General features: G+C 50.4%; 1 protein-coding gene across 2 annotated transcripts in view; it reads right to left on the bottom strand.

Moving 5' to 3' along the window:
- Positions 1–21277, bottom strand: part of MYH11 (myosin heavy chain 11) — a 158421-nt gene that overhangs the window by 32775 nt on the left and 104369 nt on the right. For both annotated transcript variants that reach the window (XM_025371299.1, XM_025371300.1), the window contains 12 exons: positions 18598–18712; positions 15349–15542; positions 13264–13385; positions 13091–13160; positions 12787–12947; positions 10340–10448; positions 7931–8062; positions 7634–7840; positions 6229–6366; positions 4702–4825; positions 3597–3768; positions 1514–1726 (listed from right to left, as the gene is read on the bottom strand). In XM_025371299.1, the coding sequence (XP_025227084.1) occupies positions 1514–1726; positions 3597–3768; positions 4702–4825; positions 6229–6366; positions 7634–7840; positions 7931–8062; positions 10340–10448; positions 12787–12947; positions 13091–13160; positions 13264–13385; positions 15349–15542; positions 18598–18712 (1757 nt within the window). The remainder of the gene's footprint in view (positions 1–1513; positions 1727–3596; positions 3769–4701; positions 4826–6228; positions 6367–7633; positions 7841–7930; positions 8063–10339; positions 10449–12786; positions 12948–13090; positions 13161–13263; positions 13386–15348; positions 15543–18597; positions 18713–21277) is intronic.

The following is a 21277-nucleotide window of genomic DNA, read 5'->3' as shown; positions in this document are numbered from 1 at the left end:
TTGAAAACCAATCTGATCAATTTTATTTTTAAAATTTAACACAAAAGTTATACACACACATACTTGGGAATTGGAGCCTGGGGACTGACTGATAACACACACAGACAGACAGGAAGGAATTTCTCAAAAATGCTAACTGGTGTGACTAAGGGTGATTTTTTTTTTTTTTTTTTTTTTTTGAGACTGAGTCTGGCTCTGCCGCCCAGGCTGGAGTGCGGTGGCCGGATCTCAGCTCACTGCAAGCTCCGCCTCCCGGGTTCACGCCATTCTCCTGCCTCAGCCTCCCGAGTAGCTGGGACCACAGGCGCCCGCCACTTCGCCCAGCTAGTTTTTTGTATTTTTTAGTAGAGACGGGGTTTCACCGTGTTAGCCAGGATGGTCTCGATCTCCTGACCTCGTGATCCGCCCGTCTCGGCCTCCCAAAGTGCTGGGATTACAGGCTTGAGCCACCGCGCCCGGCCAAGGGTGATTTTTGTTTGTTTGTTTTTTGAGATGGAGTCTCACTCTGTTGCTCAGGCTGGAGTGCAATGATGCAATCTCAGCTCACTGCAACCTCTGCCTCCCAGATTCAAGTGATTCTACTGCCTCAGCCTCCTGAGTAGCCAGGATTACAGGCATGCGACACCACGCTCAGGTAATTTTTGGATTTATAGTAGAGACAGGGTTTCACCATGTTGGCCAGGGTGGTTTTGAACTCCTGACTTCACCTGTCTTTGGCCCCCCAAAGTGCTGAGATTATAGGCATGAGCCCGACCCGAAAGGTGATTTTTTTTATGTCTGTTTTTCTATAGTTTTCAAATTATTCTCTGAGTATATCCAAGCTTTCCAATGAGGATGGTTTTGAATGCAGCCTGACACAGAGTCATAAACTTTCTTAAAACAGTATGAGATGTTTTTTTGCAATTTGTAAATCTTTTTTAGTTCATCAGCTATTATTAGTGTTAGTGTATTTTATGTGTGGGCCAAGACAAATCTTTTTCTTCCAATGTGGCCAAGGGAAGCCAAAAGATTGTACATCCCTGGTATATACTACTCTTCTGATGAGAAATAAGATGATGAGGGCCAGGTGCAGTGGCTCACACATGTAATACCAGCAGTTTGGGAGACTGAAGTGGGTGGATCACTTGAGGCCAGGAGTTCAAGTCCAGCCGGGGCAACATGGTGAAACTCCATCTCTACTAAAAACACAAAAATTAGCTGGGCATGGTGGCACACACCTGTAAGCCCAGCTACTCAGGAGGCTGAGGCATGAGAATCACTTGAATCTCAGAGGTGGAGGTTGCAGTGAGCCAAGATGGCACAACCGCAACAAAGCCAGACTGCCTCAAAAAAAAAAAAAAAAAAAAAAAACAACCATGCTTCTACAAGTTAAAGCAAACTGCAGCCAGGAAGGTAAATGCACAGGGGCTGAGACATTCTGTGATGCAGGATTTGCTTTGGGTTTGTCCCCTCTCCTGCCCCCATCCCGTTGGTGCAGTGGGACAGCAGGATGGTGGGGTTGATGGGTCCTCACCTGAGCTCCTGCTGAGTGGCCGTGCTGTCCAGCGTGTCTTCCAGCTCTGTCTTCAGGGCCTCCAGCTCCTCGCCCAGGTCTCGCTTCTGCTTTTCAGCCTTGTTCCTGGCGGCCCGCTCCGAGTCCAGGTCCTCCTGGAGATCTGAGATGTGGCCCTCCAGCTCCCGGATCTTCTTTAGGGCATTGTTCTTCTGAGCGATTTCATCGTCAAGCCTTTCAGGGACAGACCCACCAGAATGAACCCCCAGCGCCCTTGGTTTCCTGTCTTACAATGTGGCCAAAAATTGTTTTCTGGGACCAAACACTTATGTTGCAGAGACATCAAACACCTTCTATCCATGTCCCCAGGACTGCTGCGTGATATGCCAGACTACTTGAGATTAACACAGGACCTGAGTGCCGAGGTCTGACATCAAAACAGATTGTATATGTGCATGGGTGTGTGTACGTGTGTATGCACGTGTGTGCATGTGTGTGCAAGAATGCAAAGCATTGGCCCCAGACTGGCAAGGTACCTGGTCACAGTAGGGACTGTGTAGATGCTTTCTGAATGTTGGACAGTTATTCTTCCCTGGCAACTGTCTGTTCTTTCTGCATTTCCTCAGTGACTGAGTACCCACCCCACACACAGCACTTGGCCAGCCACTGCTTACGGGAGATATTCAGACTGGGGCTCTGCATCTGGTGGAGGTGGTGACCACAGATCAAGGTGGGCTGCAAGAAGCACTGTTAAATGGCAGAACGCTGCAGGAGAGGCAAGCACTTTGATTTTACTGTACTTGAATGGGCAGCAACAAGAGAGAAAGTGAAATAGTTGGGTTGGGGTGAGACTGCAGAGGGTGGGTGGGCTCTGAGGGTGAGGCTAAGGAAACTGGCTTTTCCCTAATAAGCCAGTGAAGTTAGGTTTTTGTTTTGTTGTTGTTGTTGTTTTGAGACAGGGTCTTGCTCTGTTGCCCAGGCTGGAGTGCAGTGGCATGATCATAGCTCACTTTAGTCTCAACCTCCTGGGCTCAAGCGATCCTCCCAACTCAGCCTCCTGAGTAGCTGGGACTACAGGCACACACCACCATGCCTGGCTCATTTTTTAACTTTTTGTAGAGATGGGGTCTTGCTTTGTTGCCCATGTTGGTCTCAAACTGCTGGCCTCAAGCAATCCTCCCACCTTGGCTTCCCAAAGTGTTGAGATTACAGGCGTGAGCCTCGGCATCCAGCCAGCAAAGTTTTGTGAGCAGGTTCGTGCCCCAGAGGGATGTTTTGCCTTCATCACCCTAGCACTGTCAACGCAGCACAAGTTGGACGACAAAAGAGCCGGACCAGGGGATCAATCAGAAAGCTCTGAGGCTTAAATCCCAGCTCTGCTTCTTACAAGCAATGACATTGCTCCTGTTCTGTTACCCCTAGGAGGCTCAGCTTCCTCCTCAAAGACACCAGCAGTACACCTGGCCAGGTGTCTGCAAAGGTATTGCTTGAAAAGAACTTAGTACAGAGTGAGCAGGTAAATAATCATTCACAGTGGCTGCTGCAGTATCAGCATTAGTGTAAAGCCAGCTAAGAGCCAGGAAGAGGGAAAAACCAGAGGAAATGGGTGGGGGCACATTTAGAAGGACTGGCAGAATCCGAAGGTCGCTGCTCGCTGTGGGTGAGCAAGAGCAAAGGAGGAGATTGGTGTTCGCAAAAAGGAGGGCCCTTAGAGGGAGGGGCTGGGGAAAGGAAGGTCATTCCCGCCTTAGGCATGGGGTGTTTGAGACGCTCATGGAAACTGACTCATTGGGCAATCGGAAATTCAGAACTGGGGTCTAGATGAGAAAAGCCTGTATGTCGAAGAGGCGGCAGCAACACCGCAGGAGTAGGTGAGATCAACTGCAAAGAAACTGTGTGTTTGTAGGGGACAGAAGCAAATCGAAGGTGAGGATCTGGGGGAGTGAACGGGGTCAGGGAGGCTCGTGGGAGGCCTGGCCTGGCCTGGAAAACAAAGTTCATGCCAAGGGCCTGGGGCCACCTTGACCAAGACAGCCACTGCGAATGAGCGGGGGCCCACGGGACACACGGACACACAGCAAATGCCCCTTGCTAGCCCCGCTACCTGGCCAGGGCCGCCTGCAGCTCCTCCTCCTTCTTAGCCAGTTGCATCTTGAGCTCTGCGATCTGTGCCTGGAGGTCAGCGATCTGCTCGTGGTAGTCGCTGGCATCACCCTCCAGCTTCCGTTTCAGCTTCTCCAGCTCCTGCCGGCTCTTCTCTTCCTTCTTTAGCCGCACTGCAAAAACCGAGGTGCTCTTGAGGAGGGGGGGAGCCCGGAAAGATGCCCGGAAATGAGCCTTCCTGCCCAGGCATTTTACACAGAGGAAATTCACATATTCCCCCATCAGTAACCGTCATAGCCACGGCCTGGACCATTATCTCCTGATGAACAGCACCTTTTATCATATCATCATTATTATTATTATTTGAGACAGAGTTTTGCTCTTTTGGCCCAGGGTGGAGTTCAATGGTGCGGTCTCTGCACACTGCAACCTCCACCTCCCAGGTTCAAGAGATTCTCCTGCCTCAGCCTCCCAAGTCACTGGGATCACAGGCACCCGCCACCATGCCTGGCTCATTTTTGTATTTTGAGACAGGGTTTTGCCATGTTGGCCAGGCTGGTCTCCAACTCCTGACCTCATGATCCGCCCGCCTTGGCCTCCCAAAGTGCTGCGATTACAGGCGTAAACCACCGCACCCGGCCCTTTTATCGTATTATTAGTGTGTGTGTTGACTGAGGGTGATTCCGAGAGGTAGGATAGAGTTTCGCTCAATGGGATGATCCGCCATCCTCAAATTTCCTTTCTGATTTTCCTGCTTTTAAAAATATCCATTCAAGGCCAGGTGTAGTGGCTCATGCCTATAATCCCAGCACTTTGGGAGGCCAAGGTGGGAGGACTGCTTGGGCCCAGGAGTTTGAGACCAGACTGAGCATCATAGTGAAACCCCATCTCTACAAAAATAAAAAATAAAAAAAATTAGCTGGGTGTGGTGGTGCATGCCTGTAGTCTCAGCTACGCAGCAGGATCGCTTGAGCTTAGGAGTTTCGGGCTGCAGTGAGCCATGATTGCACCATTGCACTGCAGCCTGGGCGACAGAGCAAGACCTCATCTCTAAAACAAAAAATAGCAAAATAAAATAAAAATAAACGTCTTGGTAGCTGGTTTACCTTCCAGTTCTGAAATCATAGATTCATGCTTGTTTTTCAGCTTGGTAAGATTCTTGGCCTTTTCTTCCTCTTCTGCAAGATTTGTCGTTAAGTCACTGATCCTCTCTTCAAGGAGTTTTCGTTCCTTTTTGGAGAAAGAGAAAGAGATATCTTTAGCATTTTTCTTTTCTTTAGAATCTATGTTTTACTTTTAGTAATTTCCATATAAACAATTGAAAGAAAAACCCACATTATAACAAAATACAACTATAGCTTTAAATGGTAAAGAGAAGTCCCTTAACAATTTCCAAAAATTGGCCATATCTCATCTCATGCCAGTCTGTCCCTCACATTGTATGGTCAGCTAAAGGTACCCTCCTTCCATTCCTGCCACTGGCCAGCTCTTCCCTGCCCCAAGGCCTTTGCACAGTGGGCCAACCAGCTGAGATGCTCTTCCACTCCCCTCTAACTGCTCCTTCATCTTTAAGTTTCTGCTTAAATGTCACCTCCTCCAGGACACCTTCCCTGAATACCATTCCTCTATCCCCCACTGCCCTTTCCTTTTCTCTTTTTCCTCTCCCTTTTTCCTTTCCTCCTTTTTTTTGAGACAGAGTCTTACTCTGTCACCCAGGCTGGAGTACAGTGGCGCTATCTTAGCTCACTGCAATCTCCACCTCCCAGGTTCAAGTGATTCTCCTGCCTCAGCCTCCCGAGTAGCTGGGACTACAGGCATCCGCCAACACACCCGACTAATTTTTTGTATTTTTAGCAGAGATAGGGTTTTAGCGTGTTGACCAGGCTGGCCTCCAACTCCTGACCTCAGGTAATCCACCCGCCTCAGCCTCCCAAAGTGCTGGGATTGCAGGCATGAGCCACTGCCCCCGGCCTGCCTCACTCTTATAATATGGTGAACGTTTCCTTTGGAGCCCTGATCACCATGGCAAATCATGGTTATTTGCCATCTCACTGGAGGGTAAGCCCCATGAGGGCAGGGTCCTCCTTCACCATGCATACCTGCATCGAACACAGACCCTGGCTCATAGTAGGGGCCGAGTTGACATCCAGCTCAAAGAACTAAAAGCAGGTCACCCTCGTGGGGCTGGTTAGTGACGACTGACTAGGGTGACCAGCTTGTCCTGGTTTTCTAAGGGCTTTTCTGCTTTGAGAACTGAAAGTCCCAAATTCCCCAAATCTCCCTGATCCTGGTAAGCCTGTTGTTTTGAATGCAGAAACTTGATTCCACTTTTTTTTTTTCCCCTGAGACAGAATCATTCTGTCACCCAGGCTGCAGTGCAGTGGCACGATCTCAGCTCACTACAACCTCTGCCTCCCAGGTTCAAGTGATTCTCCTGCCTCAGCCTCCCAAGTAGCTGAGATTATAGGCACCGGCCACCAGGCCTGGCTAATTTTTGTATTTTTAGTAGAGATGGAGTTTCACCCTGTTGGCCAGGCTACTCTCAAACTCCTGACCTCAAGTGATCCACCTACCTCGGCCTCCCAAAGTGCTGGGATTATAGTCATGAGCCACCGCACCCGGCCGCTACTCACTTTTGACAATTTATTGTTCTGATCATCCATGACCAGGATCTCATCCTCCAGTTTCTTGATCTTGGCCTCGGCCGTGACCTTCTCAAGTTGCAGCTTCTGCCTGGCAGCTTCCTCCTCCTCTAGCTGCTCTTCAAGGTCCTTTGTTGTGGAGGGAAAAGAGTAACAGCTTTGGTTATAACAAATTTACTCTCATGGTGATCTGGAGACTAGTGAACGCAGGGGTAGGCCTGATGATGCCCAGAGCTCTGCAGCCTCCTAAAAGGAAGAAATAAAGGCCTGGTCACGGTGGCTCACACCTGTAATCCCAGCAGTTCTGGAGGCCGAGGTCGGTGGATCACTTGAGGTCAGGAGTTCAAGACCAGCCTGGCCAACATGGCAAAACCCTGTCTCAAAATACAAAAATGAGCCAGGCATGGTGGTGGGCTCCTGTAATCCCAGCTACTCGGGAGGCTGAGGCAGGAGAATTGCTTGAACCCAGGAGGCAGAGGTTGCAGTGAGCTGAGATTGCACCATTGCACTCTAGCCTGGGCAACAGAGTGAGATTCCGTCTCAAAAAAACAAAACAAAACAAAAAAACCTGGGTAAGCTCCTCTGCTTCGTGGAACCTCAATCTCCTCATCTATAAAATGGGCACAGTAGGTACCACGGTGGTTTTAAAATCGATCCACAAATTCTTTGCTACTCCAAAAAGGTGGAGCCTAATTCTCCTCCCCTTGAGTGAGGGTTAGATTTGCTTCTAACAACAACAACAAATCAGGAGGAAGTGATGGAATGTAACTTCAGAGATTAGGCTATAAAAGGTATTGTGGCTTCCTTTCTCCTCTCTCTCAGATCACTCCTCCTGGGGGAACTCTGCTGCCATGTTGGAAGGACGCTCAAGCAGCCCTGAGGCAAGGCCTTCACGGTAAGGAACTGAGGCCTCCTGCCAACAGCTGTGTGAATGAGCCACATGAAAGTGGGTCTTCCAGCCCCAGATGAGCCTTCAGCCTCAGCCAACACCTTGACTGCAACCTCATGTCAGACCCTAAGCCAGAACCACTCACCTGAGCCACTCCCAAATTCCTGACTATGTAAGATAAACACTTTTTATTTCTAGCTGCTGAGTGTGGCATGTTTTGTTATGTAGCAATAGCTAATAAATACAGTTATCCTCCACTGAGGCTTGCTGTTAGGAGAAAAGGGGTTAGTTAGCACATGCAATGCAGGGCAGTAGAACAGAGTGGGCTCGCTGCGTTCAAGTCCCAACCCCAGCTGTGTGGTCTTGATCAGATGACCGAGCCCACCAAGCCTCCGTCTCATCGTCTGTCCCAGCAGGGACACGTATCCCTGGATGCACCTCCACAGGCCTGCAGTGAGGGTCAAGTGATTTGCCTAGCTACCATGGGCTGCCCCTGTGACAGCTTACCAGCATCTGCTGGGCCATCTTCTTCCTTTCAGCCTGTAGCTGCTGGCCCCTGTCTTCCTCCTCTTCCAGGCGGGCCTCCATCTCATGCAGTATCTCCTCCAGCTCCTGCTTCTTGGCCGCCAGCCGCACCCGCATCTCCTCAGCCTCTGCATACAGCTCTGTCTCTGCCTGCAGCTGTTCCTGTAGCAGGTTCTTCTCCTCAGCCAGCTGCACACAGAGGGTGGGGAGGAGGCGGGTGAGCCCCATGGGGCCAAGTCCTGCTCCCCGGCGGCTCCAGCCACACATCCATACAGGTACCTGCGAGTGCTTCTGCTCCAGCTCCTTAAGCTCATTCTCTGCCTTCTGCTGCCGCTCCTTGGTCTTCTGCAGTTCATCCTCCTTGGCCTGCATCTCCTCCTCCTGCCGTGTCACCTGCAGCAGTGGCTTCACCTGCACACACATAGTCAGCCTGTCATTTGTTTTTGTGGCAAAGGGATAAGTTGTCATAATAAATTTGATCAGTGGTTCTGAGCTAGGGACGATGTCGCCCCCACCGATCCCCACTAGAGGATACTGTCTGGAGACACTGGTGGTTGTCACAACTGGGGTGGGGGGTGGCTGTGGCATCCAGTAGGTAGAGGCCAGGGATGCTGCTGAACACCATACAGTGTGCAGGACAGCCCCCACAACAGAGAATTAGTCACCCCAAAATGTCAACAGTGGCAAGATTGAGGAACTCTAAATCAGAGCACCGGAAAAGGTGCAAAGTGAAAGGAAAAAGTCTCATCTTCCCTACTTTAGAACCATCCCAACAGAGAACTACTGCTGAAAAGTGCTATTTCCTTCCAAAGACAAAAGGGAAAAGAAAAAATCTTTCATATCCCACCCACCTCCCTATCAAAGTCATTACTAACATTGTTTACATTTCCTTCCTGGCTCTTTTTCTATGTTTAAAAAACAGACTTAAGACCGTGCTGCCTAGTGTTAAAGCTGCTTTTATTATTTAAAATTATAAGATACAGACAGGCACAGTGGTGCATGCCTGTAATCCCAGCACTTTGGGAGACCGAGGCAGGTGCTTGAGCCCAGGAGTTTGAGACCAACCTGGGCAACATCATGAGACTCCATCTCTACAAAGAAAAGTAGCCAGGCATGGTGGTGTGTACCTGTAGTCCCAGCTACTGAAGGGGCTGAGGTAGGAAGATCGCCTGAACCCTGGAGGTTGAGGCTACAGGGAGCCATGATTGTGCCACTGGACTCTAGCCTGGGTGACAGAGTGAGACCCTGTCTCCACAAATAAAATTTTAAAAAATTATATTTATCACCCCACGCTGTTACATCATTCTTACAACTTGATATAGCCATGTTTTTAAGTTAATGTATTTATTAAGAGATGGTCTTGTTCTGTCATGCAGGCTGAAATGCAGTGACACATTCAGAGTTCACGGCAGCCTTGAACTTCTGGCCTCAAGCGATCCTCCCGCCCCAGTTCCAGAGTAGCTGGGACTACAGGCACATGCCACAGTGTGCAGCTAGATGGCTAGGTAGATGTCATTTTTTTTTATTCTTTATTTTTTTTTTTTTTTTAGCAGACCTATTCAGTATCCAAGCCATCATTTTAGTAGCTGAAAACATTCCATTGATGGATGAACCATTATTGAACTCATCATTCAGCTAGGACCAGACACTGAAATTCTGCTATTGTAAATAAGGCCATAATGAATACCCTTAACTGTTGATTTTCTTTTCTTTTCTCTCTTTTTTTGTTTAGTTGGAGTCTCGCTCTGTCACCCAGGCTGGAGTGCAGTGGCACAATCTTGCGATCTCAGCTCACTGCAACCTCCGCCTCCTGGGTTCAAGTGATTCTCCTGCCTCAACCTCCCGAGTAGCTGGGATTACAGGTGCCCACCACCACACCCGGCTAATTTTTGTATTTTTAGTAGAGATGGGGTTTCACCATGTTGGCCAGGCTGGTTTTGAACTCCTAAACCCAGGTGATCCTCCCGCCTTGGCCTCCCAAAGTGCTGGGATTATAGGCGTGAGCCACCACACCTGGCTAAGACGATTTTCTTAGGATAGTTTTTCAGAAGTTGGTTCAGTGGGGACGAACATTTCCAAAAAGCAGCAGAGTCTCAATCTGTCACCCCGGCTGGAGTGCAGGCACGATCTTGGCTCACTGCAACCTCTGTCTCCTGGGTTCAAGAGATTCTCCTGCCTCAGCTTCCTGAGTAGCTAGGATTACAGGTGCCTGCCACCATACCCAGCTAATTTTTGTATTTTTAGTAGAGACGGGGTTTTGCCATGTTGGCCAGGCTGGTCTCGAACTCCTGACTGCAAGTAATCCACGTCCCTCGGCCTCCCAAAGTGCTGGGATTACAGGCGTGAGCCGCCGCCCCCCGCAGCATTCTTGAACCATCAAAATTACAGAACTGGAGAACAGAGTGGTTTCCAGGGCTACGGAGGAAGTGGGTGTGGCTATAAATGGGCCACGTGAGGGATTCCAGTGCTGATGGAAATATTAATACTTTGTGTTAAGGTCCTGGCTATAGCCTATGTGCCAAAGGACAGGGCCTCCTCGGGCCAGAGAACCGCCAACGCGCAAGGTCTGAGTTGAAGCCCTCCATTCCGCGCCCACTTGTGACCACCTCCTTTTCCAAATGTGGAGGCTCCAGAGTGAAGAGCCAGGGCTGCGGGCCCCCGGGAAGGGGGCTGGGGCAGAGCACTCACTTTGGTGAAAAGCCTCCACCACTGCCAGTTCCGCAGCTTGAGGTAGGCGGCGCAGTTCCTCTGAATCACCTTCATGGCGGTCAGCTGCTGCTGCCTCTTGGCAAAAGCCCTAGGGAGGGAGGAAGAGAAGGTTGGGGGTGGGGGGTCATGAAGCCTTACTCTGCTGTCCATAGAGCCCTGCCCCACCGTATCCCCAACCTGCACAGGGACATGCCCCATTCTCCCCAGCTCAGGTTCTTCCAGAAACCCTGTGTGACACGTTTTGTCTGGCTGCAAACAACTTAAATCATCTATAGCCCAGAGCCTTTCTCAGTGGACAAGGAAGACCCAGGGCTCACGACATGCCCTGGACTTAGCTGAGATCCAAACACCGCTCAGAAAACGCATCTATGTGCATCATTCCTAATGGGGCTTCTGTACACCCCGGCTGCACTAGCTGTTTCTGTTTTTTCTTTTTTTTTTTACTTTTTTTTTTTTGAGATAGGGTTTCACTCATTGCTGCCCAGGCTGGAGTGCAGTAGCACAGTCTGAGCTCACTGCAACCTCCACCTCCGGGGTTCAAGTGATTCTCCAGCTTCAGCCTCCCGAGTAGCTTGGATTACAGGTGCCCACAACCATGCCTGGCTAATTTTTGTATTTTTAGTAGAGATGGGGTTTCCCATGTTGGCCAGGCAGGTCTCAAACTCCTGACCCTCAGGTCATCCACCCACCTCGGCCTCCCAAAGTGCTGGGATTACAGGTAGGTGCCACTGTGCCCAGCCTGCACCAGCTGTTTCAGACAAACCTTTTTTTTTCCAGAGACAGGGTCTGGCTCTGTGGCCCAGACTGGAGTGCAGTGGTGCGATGGCTCACTGCAGCCTCAAATTCCTGGGCTCAAGTGATCCTCCTGCCTCAGCCTCCCAAGTAGGTGGGACTACAGGCACATGCTACCATGCCGAGCTAATTTTTAAAGTTTTTTTTTTTTCTAGAGATAGGGGTCTCGCCATGTTGCCCAGGCTGGTTTCAAACTCCTGGGCTCAAGCCATCCTCCTGCCTCGGCCTCCCAAAGTGCTGGGATGACAGGTGTCAGCTACCATACCCAGCCCTGTCAAACCTATTCTCTCCTGGGTTGTTTTAGGAATTTCAAACTGTGACCCTGAACAGCATTCTTCCCATTTAAGGGCTATCAGATTGAGAAACAGATAGAATAGTGAACGGAATTCTGTCTTCCCTGCTTGGCTGCCATCTTAGACATGGGAAAACTTTAAGAATCAAATTGTCCCAGTCATCCTGGAACCAGGAGGGACAGCAACAGGGAATTTAGTAAGGAAACTTGACAAGTTAGGTCTGCTGCGGAAGGACCAAGAGCTCCCAAATCTGGCCTTGACCATCTTGGGTCCATGTGTCAATGAATGAACCTGACACGTCAGGGTCCTGCAGGCAAGGGTGTGGTCTCTGCCCAGTGACAACACACACCCCAGATAGAGAGCGACTCCACCTGTTCCTGCAGTCCCTGGGGTGTGACTTTCACTGAGGAACCCGAGCCCTTCCCTGGCTCCCAGTCTTCACAGAACAGATGGGACATCACACCCTCTAAAACCCTGCCTTATAAATCCCATGGGGACATGGGTATCTAGACACGGCCAAGTCCTCTTTCCTTGATGCTTTATCCAATTCTAACATTTCTAGGCCGGGCGCAGTGGGTCACGCCTATAATCCCAGCACTTTGGGATGCCAAGGCGGGTGGATCACTTGAGACCAGGAATTTGAGACCAGCCTGGCCAACATGGTGAAACCTCGTCTCTACTAAAAATACAAAAATTAGCCCACTGTGGTGGCGGGCGCCTGTGATTCCAGTCACTCGGGAGGCTGAGACACAAGAATTGCTTGAGTCCAAGAGGCAGAGGTTGCAGTGAGTTAAGCCTGCACCACTGCACTCCAGCCTGGGCGACAGAGAGAGACAGAGACTCTGTCTCAAAAAGAATGAAGGAAGGAAGGGAGGAAGGGAGGGACGGAGGGAGGGAGGGAGGGAGGGAGGGAAGGAGGGAAGGAGGGACAAACAACAACCAGCATTTGTGACCTGAGGACCACACACTGTTCTAAGCTCTCATCATGCGTTATATCTTAGTGACACCTGATGAACAGCTCTCTGAGGTCAAAATGATTATGCTCAGTTTCCAGCTAAAAAAACTTGAAGCTCAGAGAGGTAGAGTAACTTGTCCAAGGTTCATCAGCAGAAACTGGGGCATCCAGGATGAAAACCCAGGTCTAAAACTCATTCCCTTCCTGCACTCGTAACTGGTACATTTATTTAAAGTAGAAGCATTTCTTCCACCTCAAGAAAAAACTGTCACTCAGTCAATGATGCATAGTAAACAGGTGGCCTCTTAAAATTGCGCAATCAGAACAGAAAGGCCCCTGTTTGTGATTCGCGTTCGAGGTATTAGGATGCAGGAAAGCATCTTTACTTTCTGGCCAAGTAGCCACGACACATCGCCTGGAAGGCCATGATGACATCGGTGATCTTCAAATCTCGTTCCTCCTCCAGGTGGGCCAGGACCCCAGTTCGGAAGAAGATTTTGCTCTGCCCTATCCTGTATAAGTTGGGGTCAAGTTCCAGGGCTTTGATCTGCAAAAGGAAGGAAAAGAAGAGCTCCTGATTTGTGCTGTGCCATTTGGCGAGCGATGACATGGGTAAGAACGGTCCCGCCATGAGCAGCAGGTGGCTTGCGGCCAGAGGTTGGGAGGTCTCTGGTGGACTTCTGGGCTCACCATGAGAATGCAGGCCTGCTTCCCGTCCATGAAGCCTTTGGGGATGGCATTCGCCGCCAAGATCTCGTAGCTTGAAACACAGAGCAGAAGTCACCCCGTGTACCTCCAGCATCCATTCCTCTGCCCAGTCCCGCTCACCCCCTGCCCTACCTGGGCCAGACCTTGGGACTTACCGTTGGCGGAACTCCTGGAAGACGATCCGGTTGGGGAAGCCCTGCCGGCAGATGCGAATGCCTTCCAGCACCCCATTGCACCGCAGCTGCTCCAGCACCAGGAACGCATCCAGCTTGCCAGACTGCAAAGGCCAAAGAGGGCAGTGGATCCCTGGGGCCAGGACCCACGGTGCAGCAAAGCCCCAAACCTCCTACCTGGATGACCCACCTGGCCAGGCCACCAGGGTACCAACAGAAGCACCCAGGGAGAGCTCAGCTGAGGGCCGAGGGGCAAAGCAGTGCCCCCTCTCTGGGTTTTCATCTCTTTGCTTTGGCACTGGCTGCCTCATGATCTCTCTGGTTCTTGATGACACTAGCATCGCCTGGCTGGAACTTGGGGCTTCCTCCTCATCACCTCGTCTCCCTCACTTCCTGTCCATCAGCAGTTTGATTGGTTCTAGCTCCCAAATATCTCCCAATCCCCCACCAACTTCTCTTCACCACCATTGTCTCCACTATCTTCTCCTGCCTGGACAACCACAGAAACCACCCACCTGGTCTTCTCTCTCCAGTTTTGCCTCTCCCCTCAATCCCCTCATTCGCTTTCCTTTGTTCTTTTTGTTTTTTATTTTTTGAGATAGGGTCCCATTCTGTCACCCAGGCTGGAGTCCAGTGGCGTGATCATGGCTCACTGCAGCCTCAAACTCCTGGGCTCAGGTGATCCTCCCAAATCAGCCTCCCAAGTATTTGGGACCACAGCATGTGCTACCATGCCTGGATAATTTTTTAAAATGTTTTTGTAGATACAGGGTCTTGCTCTGTTGCCCAGGCTAGCCTTGAACACCTGGTCTCAAGTGATCCTCCCACCTCAACCTCCCAAAGTGCTGGGATTACAGGCATGATCCAGCATATGTCCAGTCCCCTCATTCACTTCCTAAAACATAAATTGGACCATGCCATAGCCCTGCTTAAACACCCCCAGTGGCATCCCTAGACAGAGAAGGCCAAGCTCCAGAAAGAACACAAGGAGCACCACGATCTAGCCCCTGCCTACCCATTCAGCCTCATTCCTACTTCACACACCGTCTGATTCCTACCTCACGCCCTCACACATCTGCAACATGAAATGACCTATGTAGGATTTTCTTTTTTTCTTTTTTCTTTTTTTTAAAGATGGAATCTCACTCTGCTGGCCAGGCTGGAATGCAGTGGTGCAATCTCAGCTCACTGCAACCTCTGCCTCCTGGATTCAAGAGATTTTTCTTAGCCTCCTGAGTAGCTGGGATTACAGGCATGAGCCACACACCTGCCAGTATCTAGCATTTTCTTACCTAGATCCTTCATTTCTCACCTCCACACTCTTGCTTATCCTGGGCCCTCTGCTAGCGTGCCCTCCCCACCCTGCCTTCCATGTCACCAAGTTGATGGCTACACATTCTTAAAGTTCAAGTTCACCAGAAGCTTTTTCTGAGTCCTGAGGCTGTGGGAGGAGCCCTGGCTCTTTGGTGTTCTCGTAATTGACCACATTCCATCACCATCATCGGCTGTGTGTTTACCTCTCCCTGTACAGCACTAGTGGCATCTTGGAGGGATTCTGTGCAGGGGGTTGAGGGACTGTCCTGTGCATTGTACAATGCTTAGCGCATCCCTGGCCTCTACCTACTAGATGCTGACTAGCAGCCCCCTCCTGGTTGTGACAACCAAAAATGTCTGTAGACATGTCCACATAGAGGAGACAATCACCCAAGGTGAAGATGCCTGCACCAGATTAAGAGAAACCCATAGGCAAGGACTACAATTTTTCTAACACTGTCTCCCCAGCACCCGGCACAGGGAGGAGCCCAGTGAATACTTCCTGGGCTAATGAACGAATGAGTGGCTGGATGTCCTGCACAGCAGCTCCACAGCTGAAAGTCTCTGGATCCGTCCTCCCTTCCTCCTTTGCCTCCAGGGATGGGGAATGGGTCTGAAATTCAGATAGCCTTCCCCGCATGGCAAATGGGATCCTCGGGGTAGGTAGGGGCGGAGGGCGCCTGGGGGACGCTGTGACTGCTTGGGGGCAGCCCTGGCTTCTGGGAGCCCCAGGGTCTGGGCGGCGAGCCTCACCCTCTTCTCGTGGTTGGGGATGATGCAGCGAACGAAGTTGGGCGTGGTGTTGCGCAGCGTGGTCATCAGCTTGCCCAGCTGCTCCTTGTATAGCTGTCCCACTGTACGGAACATGCCCTTCTTGGTCTTGGAGGCACTGGGCAGCGAGCTCTCCGTCATCTTGGCCATCTGGTCCAGTCCCACGATGCGGTCCACTATGGGGCACAGCCAGGGTGGCATCAGCCTCTGGCCCACCCACCCCTAACTAGGCCAGAGGCCCAGACCCTGCCCCACCCACCAACCTGCCCACTCCAATCTTTCCTTCCATCACGAATGCCTCCTTCAGCAGTCAGGGTTTCCAAGTACTGTCTATCTGGGAAATCCTGAGAGCACCTGAGTGGCAGAAAGAACAAATTCCCTGTGATGGAGTCACGCTGACCTAGGAGTCAAGCCTGCTCTTGCTGTCCACTGACCGACTAGCCTTGGCTTGGCACCATCCTGTGCCTCAGTCTCCCTTTCTACAAAACGGAGGTAATAAAACCATCGACCTTCTAGGGCAAGGATAAGAAAATAAGGCACACAAGGCACTTATTCCCTGCCAGTCTCCAATCCTTCATCCACCAACAAATAGTTATTGAGGACCTGCTGTGCTCCAGGCCCTGGGGACACCGCCGTGACCAAAAAAAGACCCGGCCCTCTCACCCCACTTATATCACTGGGAAGGAGACAGACAGTGATCACATATGTTAAGTATAGAATATCTTGAGTAGTTAGGTGTGCTTAGAAAAATAAAAATAGGGTAAAGCAGAGAGAGAGTGATGAGGGTGGCTCTCTTAGATTAGGAGGTAGTGTGGTGGGATCTGCTAAGTTGCATATTTGAGCAGAAACCAGAAAGAAATGGGTGGGTAACAATGTAGGTATCCACATAAGAAATATTCTGAGGCAGAAGATACAGCACACTCTCCAAGACAGAAGCCTGGCACATCAGTAAGTGCTCAAAAAAAAGTAGGTATTATTATTATTATTTTATTGAGACAGAGTTTCACTCTTGTTGGCCAGGCTGGAGTGCAATGGGCACGATGCCGGCTCACTGCAAGCTCCGCCTCCCAGGTTCCAGCAATTCTCCTGCCTCAGCCTCCTGAGTTGCTGGGATTACAGGCATGCGCCACCACGCCTGGCTCATTTTTTTGTATTTTTACTAGAGACGGAGTTTCTCCATGTTGGTCTGGCTGGTCTCAAACTCCCGACCTCAATGATTCCCCTTCCTCGGCCTCCCAAAGTGCTGGGATTACAGACGTAAGCCACTGCGCCCAGCCATCGTCATTATCATCATCGCCACCAACGTTCTTTTTCTACCAGCCCAACAGATCCCGCACATGCCAAGCCCAACCCACAGGCCGTGGACAGCACCATTTCTTCATTTCTTCATCTTGGACTCAGATTCCGTGTAACAATCTCTCTTTTTTTTTTTTTTTTTGAGACAAGATCTCACTCTGTTGCCCAGCTGGAGTGCAGTGGCGTGATCTCAGCTCACTGCAACCTTCACCACCCAGGTTCAGGTGGTTCTCCTGCCTTAGCCTCCTGAGTAGCTGGGATTACAGGCACCCACCAGCACGCCTGGCTAATTTTTTTTTGTTTTTATTTATTTATTTATTTAGTTAGTTAGATAGTTTTATTTTTTCAAGACAGAGTCTTGCTCTTTTGCCCAGGCTGAAGTCCAGCGGCGCAATCTCAGCTCACTGCAACCTGCGCCTCCTGAGTTCAGGCAATTCTCCTGACTCAGCCTCCTCAGTAGTTGGTATTACAGGTGCCCACCACTACGCCCAGTTAGTTTTATGTATTTTTAGTAGAGACAGGGTTTCACCACGTTGGCCAGACTGGTCTCCAACTCTTGACCTCAAGTGATCCTCCCGCCTCGGCCTCCCAAAGTGCTGGACTTACAGGTGTGAGCCACTGTGTGCAGCCTTATGCAACAATCTCTCTGCTTGTCTTTGAGAGTCTTATCTCTCCCACAAGACTGTGGGCCCCACAGGGGAGGGACTGCAGGCTTCATCATGTTTCCTGGGGTGACACAGACCCAGGGGGCGATGCTATTCCCTAGGGCCAGAGCCTGGCATACGCTTGGGGCACAGCTGGCTCCTCCTGGAGCCTTTTTTATCTTAAAACAAGGGAAGATCAGTCCTGTAAGCCTCAGGCCCATGGGCCCTGTGCCAAGAACAAAACCTGCTGTGGACGCTGACAGCCAGGGACAAACAGCAAACCCCCTCCCCTCATCATCACTCCAGCAGCTCTTCCCAGGGATCATCTTCTCACTGGTTCTCAAAGGGAGCCGGAGTGTGGTCCCCAGACCAGCAGCATCACCTGGGATGAACGTTTTCAGGCCCGCCCCATCCCTGGCCCCAGACCTGCAGAATCAGATCTTAGGGTAGGCCCAGCCATCTGAGTTTTTAAAAGCCCTCCAAAGAGGCCCAGGTGTGGTGGCTCATGCCTGTAATCCCAGCACTTTGGGAGGCTGAGGCGGGCAGATCACCTGAGGTGAGGAGTTCGAGACCAGCTTGGGCAACACGGGGGAACCCCGTCTCTACTAAAAATACAAAAATTAGCCAGGCATGGTGGCTTGTGCCTGTAATCCTAGCTACTCGGGGGACTGAGGCAGGAGAATCACTGGAACCCAGGAGGTGGACGCTGCAATGAGCCAAGATCGCACCAATGCACTCCAGCCTGGGTGACAGAGGAAGACTCTGTCCCTAAATAAATAAATAAATAAAGCCTTCCAGGGGGTCGTGATGCCTGCTTGAGTTTGAGCACCACTGGTCTAATTAACCCTCCCAATACCCCTAGTAGAGGTGGCAACTATTATTGTATTTCCTGGTTTTACTAATGAGGGCAATGAAGCTTAACGACACTGAGTGACTCATCCAAGACCACAGAGCTAGGAGGTGGCAGAGACAAGATGCAGCAAAGTCCTTCTGACTGGACAGGGCAGTCTAACTCCCCGTGCCTGGCGTGCTGTTTCTCCCGTCTATCGCCTGAGCCCTGACCTCAGGACCTCATCCCCTGGGGACATGTAGGATTGAGGCGCTCAGGGACGCCCATTCAGGAAGAGATTGTTTCAACAAGACATCACTCACCAGCACACGCCAATGCTCTTCCTTCCCCTGCCCCCATGCAAAGGCCTCCCCTCCTGAGGCAGGTGTGGGAGTCGGAGGACTTGGGTGTTCAATTCTCCAGCTCAAAGCAGAACATGGACCTGAGCCCAGAAGGCCTTACCGTCCTTCCACAGGTCGGCCACAAACTTGTCAGAGGAGGCATTGAGCAGGGAAGTCACATTGTCATTCAGCGGGTCCATGTTCTTGGTCAGCCAGGCACTCGCGTTGTAGTCCACCTGCCAAGGACACCCTGCTGGTCAGAATCCCTGGGAAACTAGAAACTTAGAAACCAAGGCCAGGACCCCAGCCTTCCCATGGTCCTTCCAGATCTTCTGAGGTCAGAGAGGAAATGACGTTTATGACCACCATGATGGGACTCCGCAAACACCAGTGAAGAGACCAACAGCCCAGGGACCTGTGCCCACATAGTAGGACACCAGCCAACGATAGCCATTGCTGGGAAAGCCTAGTTTCCATTCCATAGTCTCCTACTAACGCAGCTGTGGTAGCCTCCCTCCTCCTAAGCCAGCACAGTGCCTGTGAGTTATACGAGATTAAGAGATTTCATGATGGCAGATGCCCTCCAGCTGACATGCAAAATTGCCCCCTCATCATCTTGCTGGTTTAGAAATTAAGCACTGCGGCCAAGCGTGGTGGCTCACGCCGGTAATCCCAGCACTTTGGGAGGCCAAGGTGGGTGGATCATTTGAGGTCAGGCGTTTCAGACCAACCTGACCAACATGGTGAAACCCCATCTCTACTAAAAATACAAAAAAAAATTAGCCAGGCATGGTGGTGCACGCCTGTAATCCCAGCTACTCGGGAGGCTGAGGCAAGAGAATCACTTCACCCTGGGAGGTGGAGTTTGCAGTGAGCTGAGATCGCGCCACTGGACTCCAGCCTGGGCGACAGAGTGAGACTCTGTCTCAAAATAAATAAATAAATAAATAAATAAATAAATAAATAAATAAATAAATAAAGCATGGCATCCTGTTTTCTACTCTCTAATGAGCATAATTTGTAACTCAGAGATTCTGATACATGGATATACAGAAAAAGGACATACAGGCTTTTTACATTCCTGATTGAAACGCTGACCATGCCCAAAGTCCTAATTTTTATTGTGGTAAATATTAAATGAAAGGAACTGATAATACAACTTTGCTGGGTTATTATGGGATGTGGGTTATCAGGATAACAGCTAGGCTTGATCTGAGAGAAGACTGAAAACAAATCCACTGAAAAAAAATCCACTGATGAAGGAGAGAAAAGAAAATTATTGTCTCCATATGCTTAAAGGAACATACACTCCCTTGAATATAGGCTAGGAGTTGGGAAACTTTTGGTGAAGGCCCAGATAGTAGATATTTTTGGCTTGGCAAGTCATACAGTGTTTTGTGTTCTTTTTGTTTTGTTTTGTTTTTGAGACAGAGTCATTCTCCGTTGCCCAGTCTGGAGGGCAGTGGTGTGATCTCAGCTCACTGCAACCTCCACCTTCCTGGGTCAAGCAGTTTTCTTGCCTCAGCCTCCTGGGTAGCTGAGATTACAGGTGTGTGCCACCACGCCTGGCTTTTTTTTTTTTTTCTTTTGTATTTTTAGCAGAGATGGGGTTTCACCATGTTGGCCAGGGTGGTCTCAAACTGCTGACCTCAAGTGATCCACCTGCCCTGGTGCTGGGATTACAGGCGTGAGCCACCACGCCCGGCCAAGTCATACAGTCTTTGTTGCAGCTACTCAACTCTGGTGCTGTAGTACAAAAGCAGCCAGCCATAGACACTATGTATACAAACGGGCATGGCTGTGTTCCAATAAAACTTTATTTACAATAACAAGCTGTGGGCCAGATTGGATTCTATTGCCACCCCCTGGTAGAGAGCCTTGCCTGTTCCCATGATGCAGTGGGGGTACTGATGAGTCAATAGAATACTACAATTCTGCAAGCCAGACTAAGCTATGTCCTTTGTACATTATCCAGGACCCTTGAGAGCCATAGGGCAAGGGCCTATACAGTAACAGCCAAGGCATGTTGATGATGATGATGATGATGATGAATACAACTATCATAGATTTCCTGGCCAGAGCTGGCTGGCAATAGCAAACCCAAGGCCGTGACATGGGAGATTTTTGTTGAAGCCAGGTGTGGATGTATTAGTCACCCCATTCCAGTTGGCCCCACCTGTTGGGTATAACTTGTAGCAGGAAGGATTTAGAGTCTATACAAGAAAAGCAGGCTGAGGCCAGGTGCAGTGGCTTGTGCTCGTAATCCCAGCACTTCAGGAAGCTGAGGCCGGGGGATCGCTTGAGCCCAGGAGTTGAAGACCAGCCTGGGCAACATAGCAAGACCCCATCTCTATACATAATTTAAAAATTTAGCTGGGCGTCCAGGCACACTGGCTCTTGCCTGTAATCCCAGCACTTTGGGAGGCCGAGGTGGGTGGATCACCTGAGTCAGGAGTTTGAGACCAGGCTGGCCAACATGGTGAAACCCTGTCTCTACTAAAAATACAAAAATTAGCTGGGTGTGGTGGTAGGTGCCTGTAATCCCAGCTATTTGGGAGGCTTAGGCAGGAGAATCTCTTGAACTCGGAGGTGGAGGTTGCAGTTAGCGGAGATCACACCATTGCACACCAGCCTGGATGACAAGAGCAAAACTCCATCTCAAAAAAAAAAAAAAATTTAACTGAGCATGGTGGTGTACACCTGTAGTCCCAGCTACTTGGGAGGCTGAGGCAGGAGGATTGTGTGAGCCCAGGAGGTTGAGGCTGTAGTGAGCTACGATCGCACCATTGCACTCCAGCCTG

This window comes from Theropithecus gelada, chromosome 20 (genome assembly GCF_003255815.1).
Source record: "Theropithecus gelada isolate Dixy chromosome 20, Tgel_1.0, whole genome shotgun sequence".
Lineage (NCBI taxonomy): Eukaryota > Metazoa > Chordata > Mammalia > Primates > Cercopithecidae > Theropithecus > Theropithecus gelada.
This window is presented reverse-complemented; position numbering and strand designations above follow the sequence as displayed.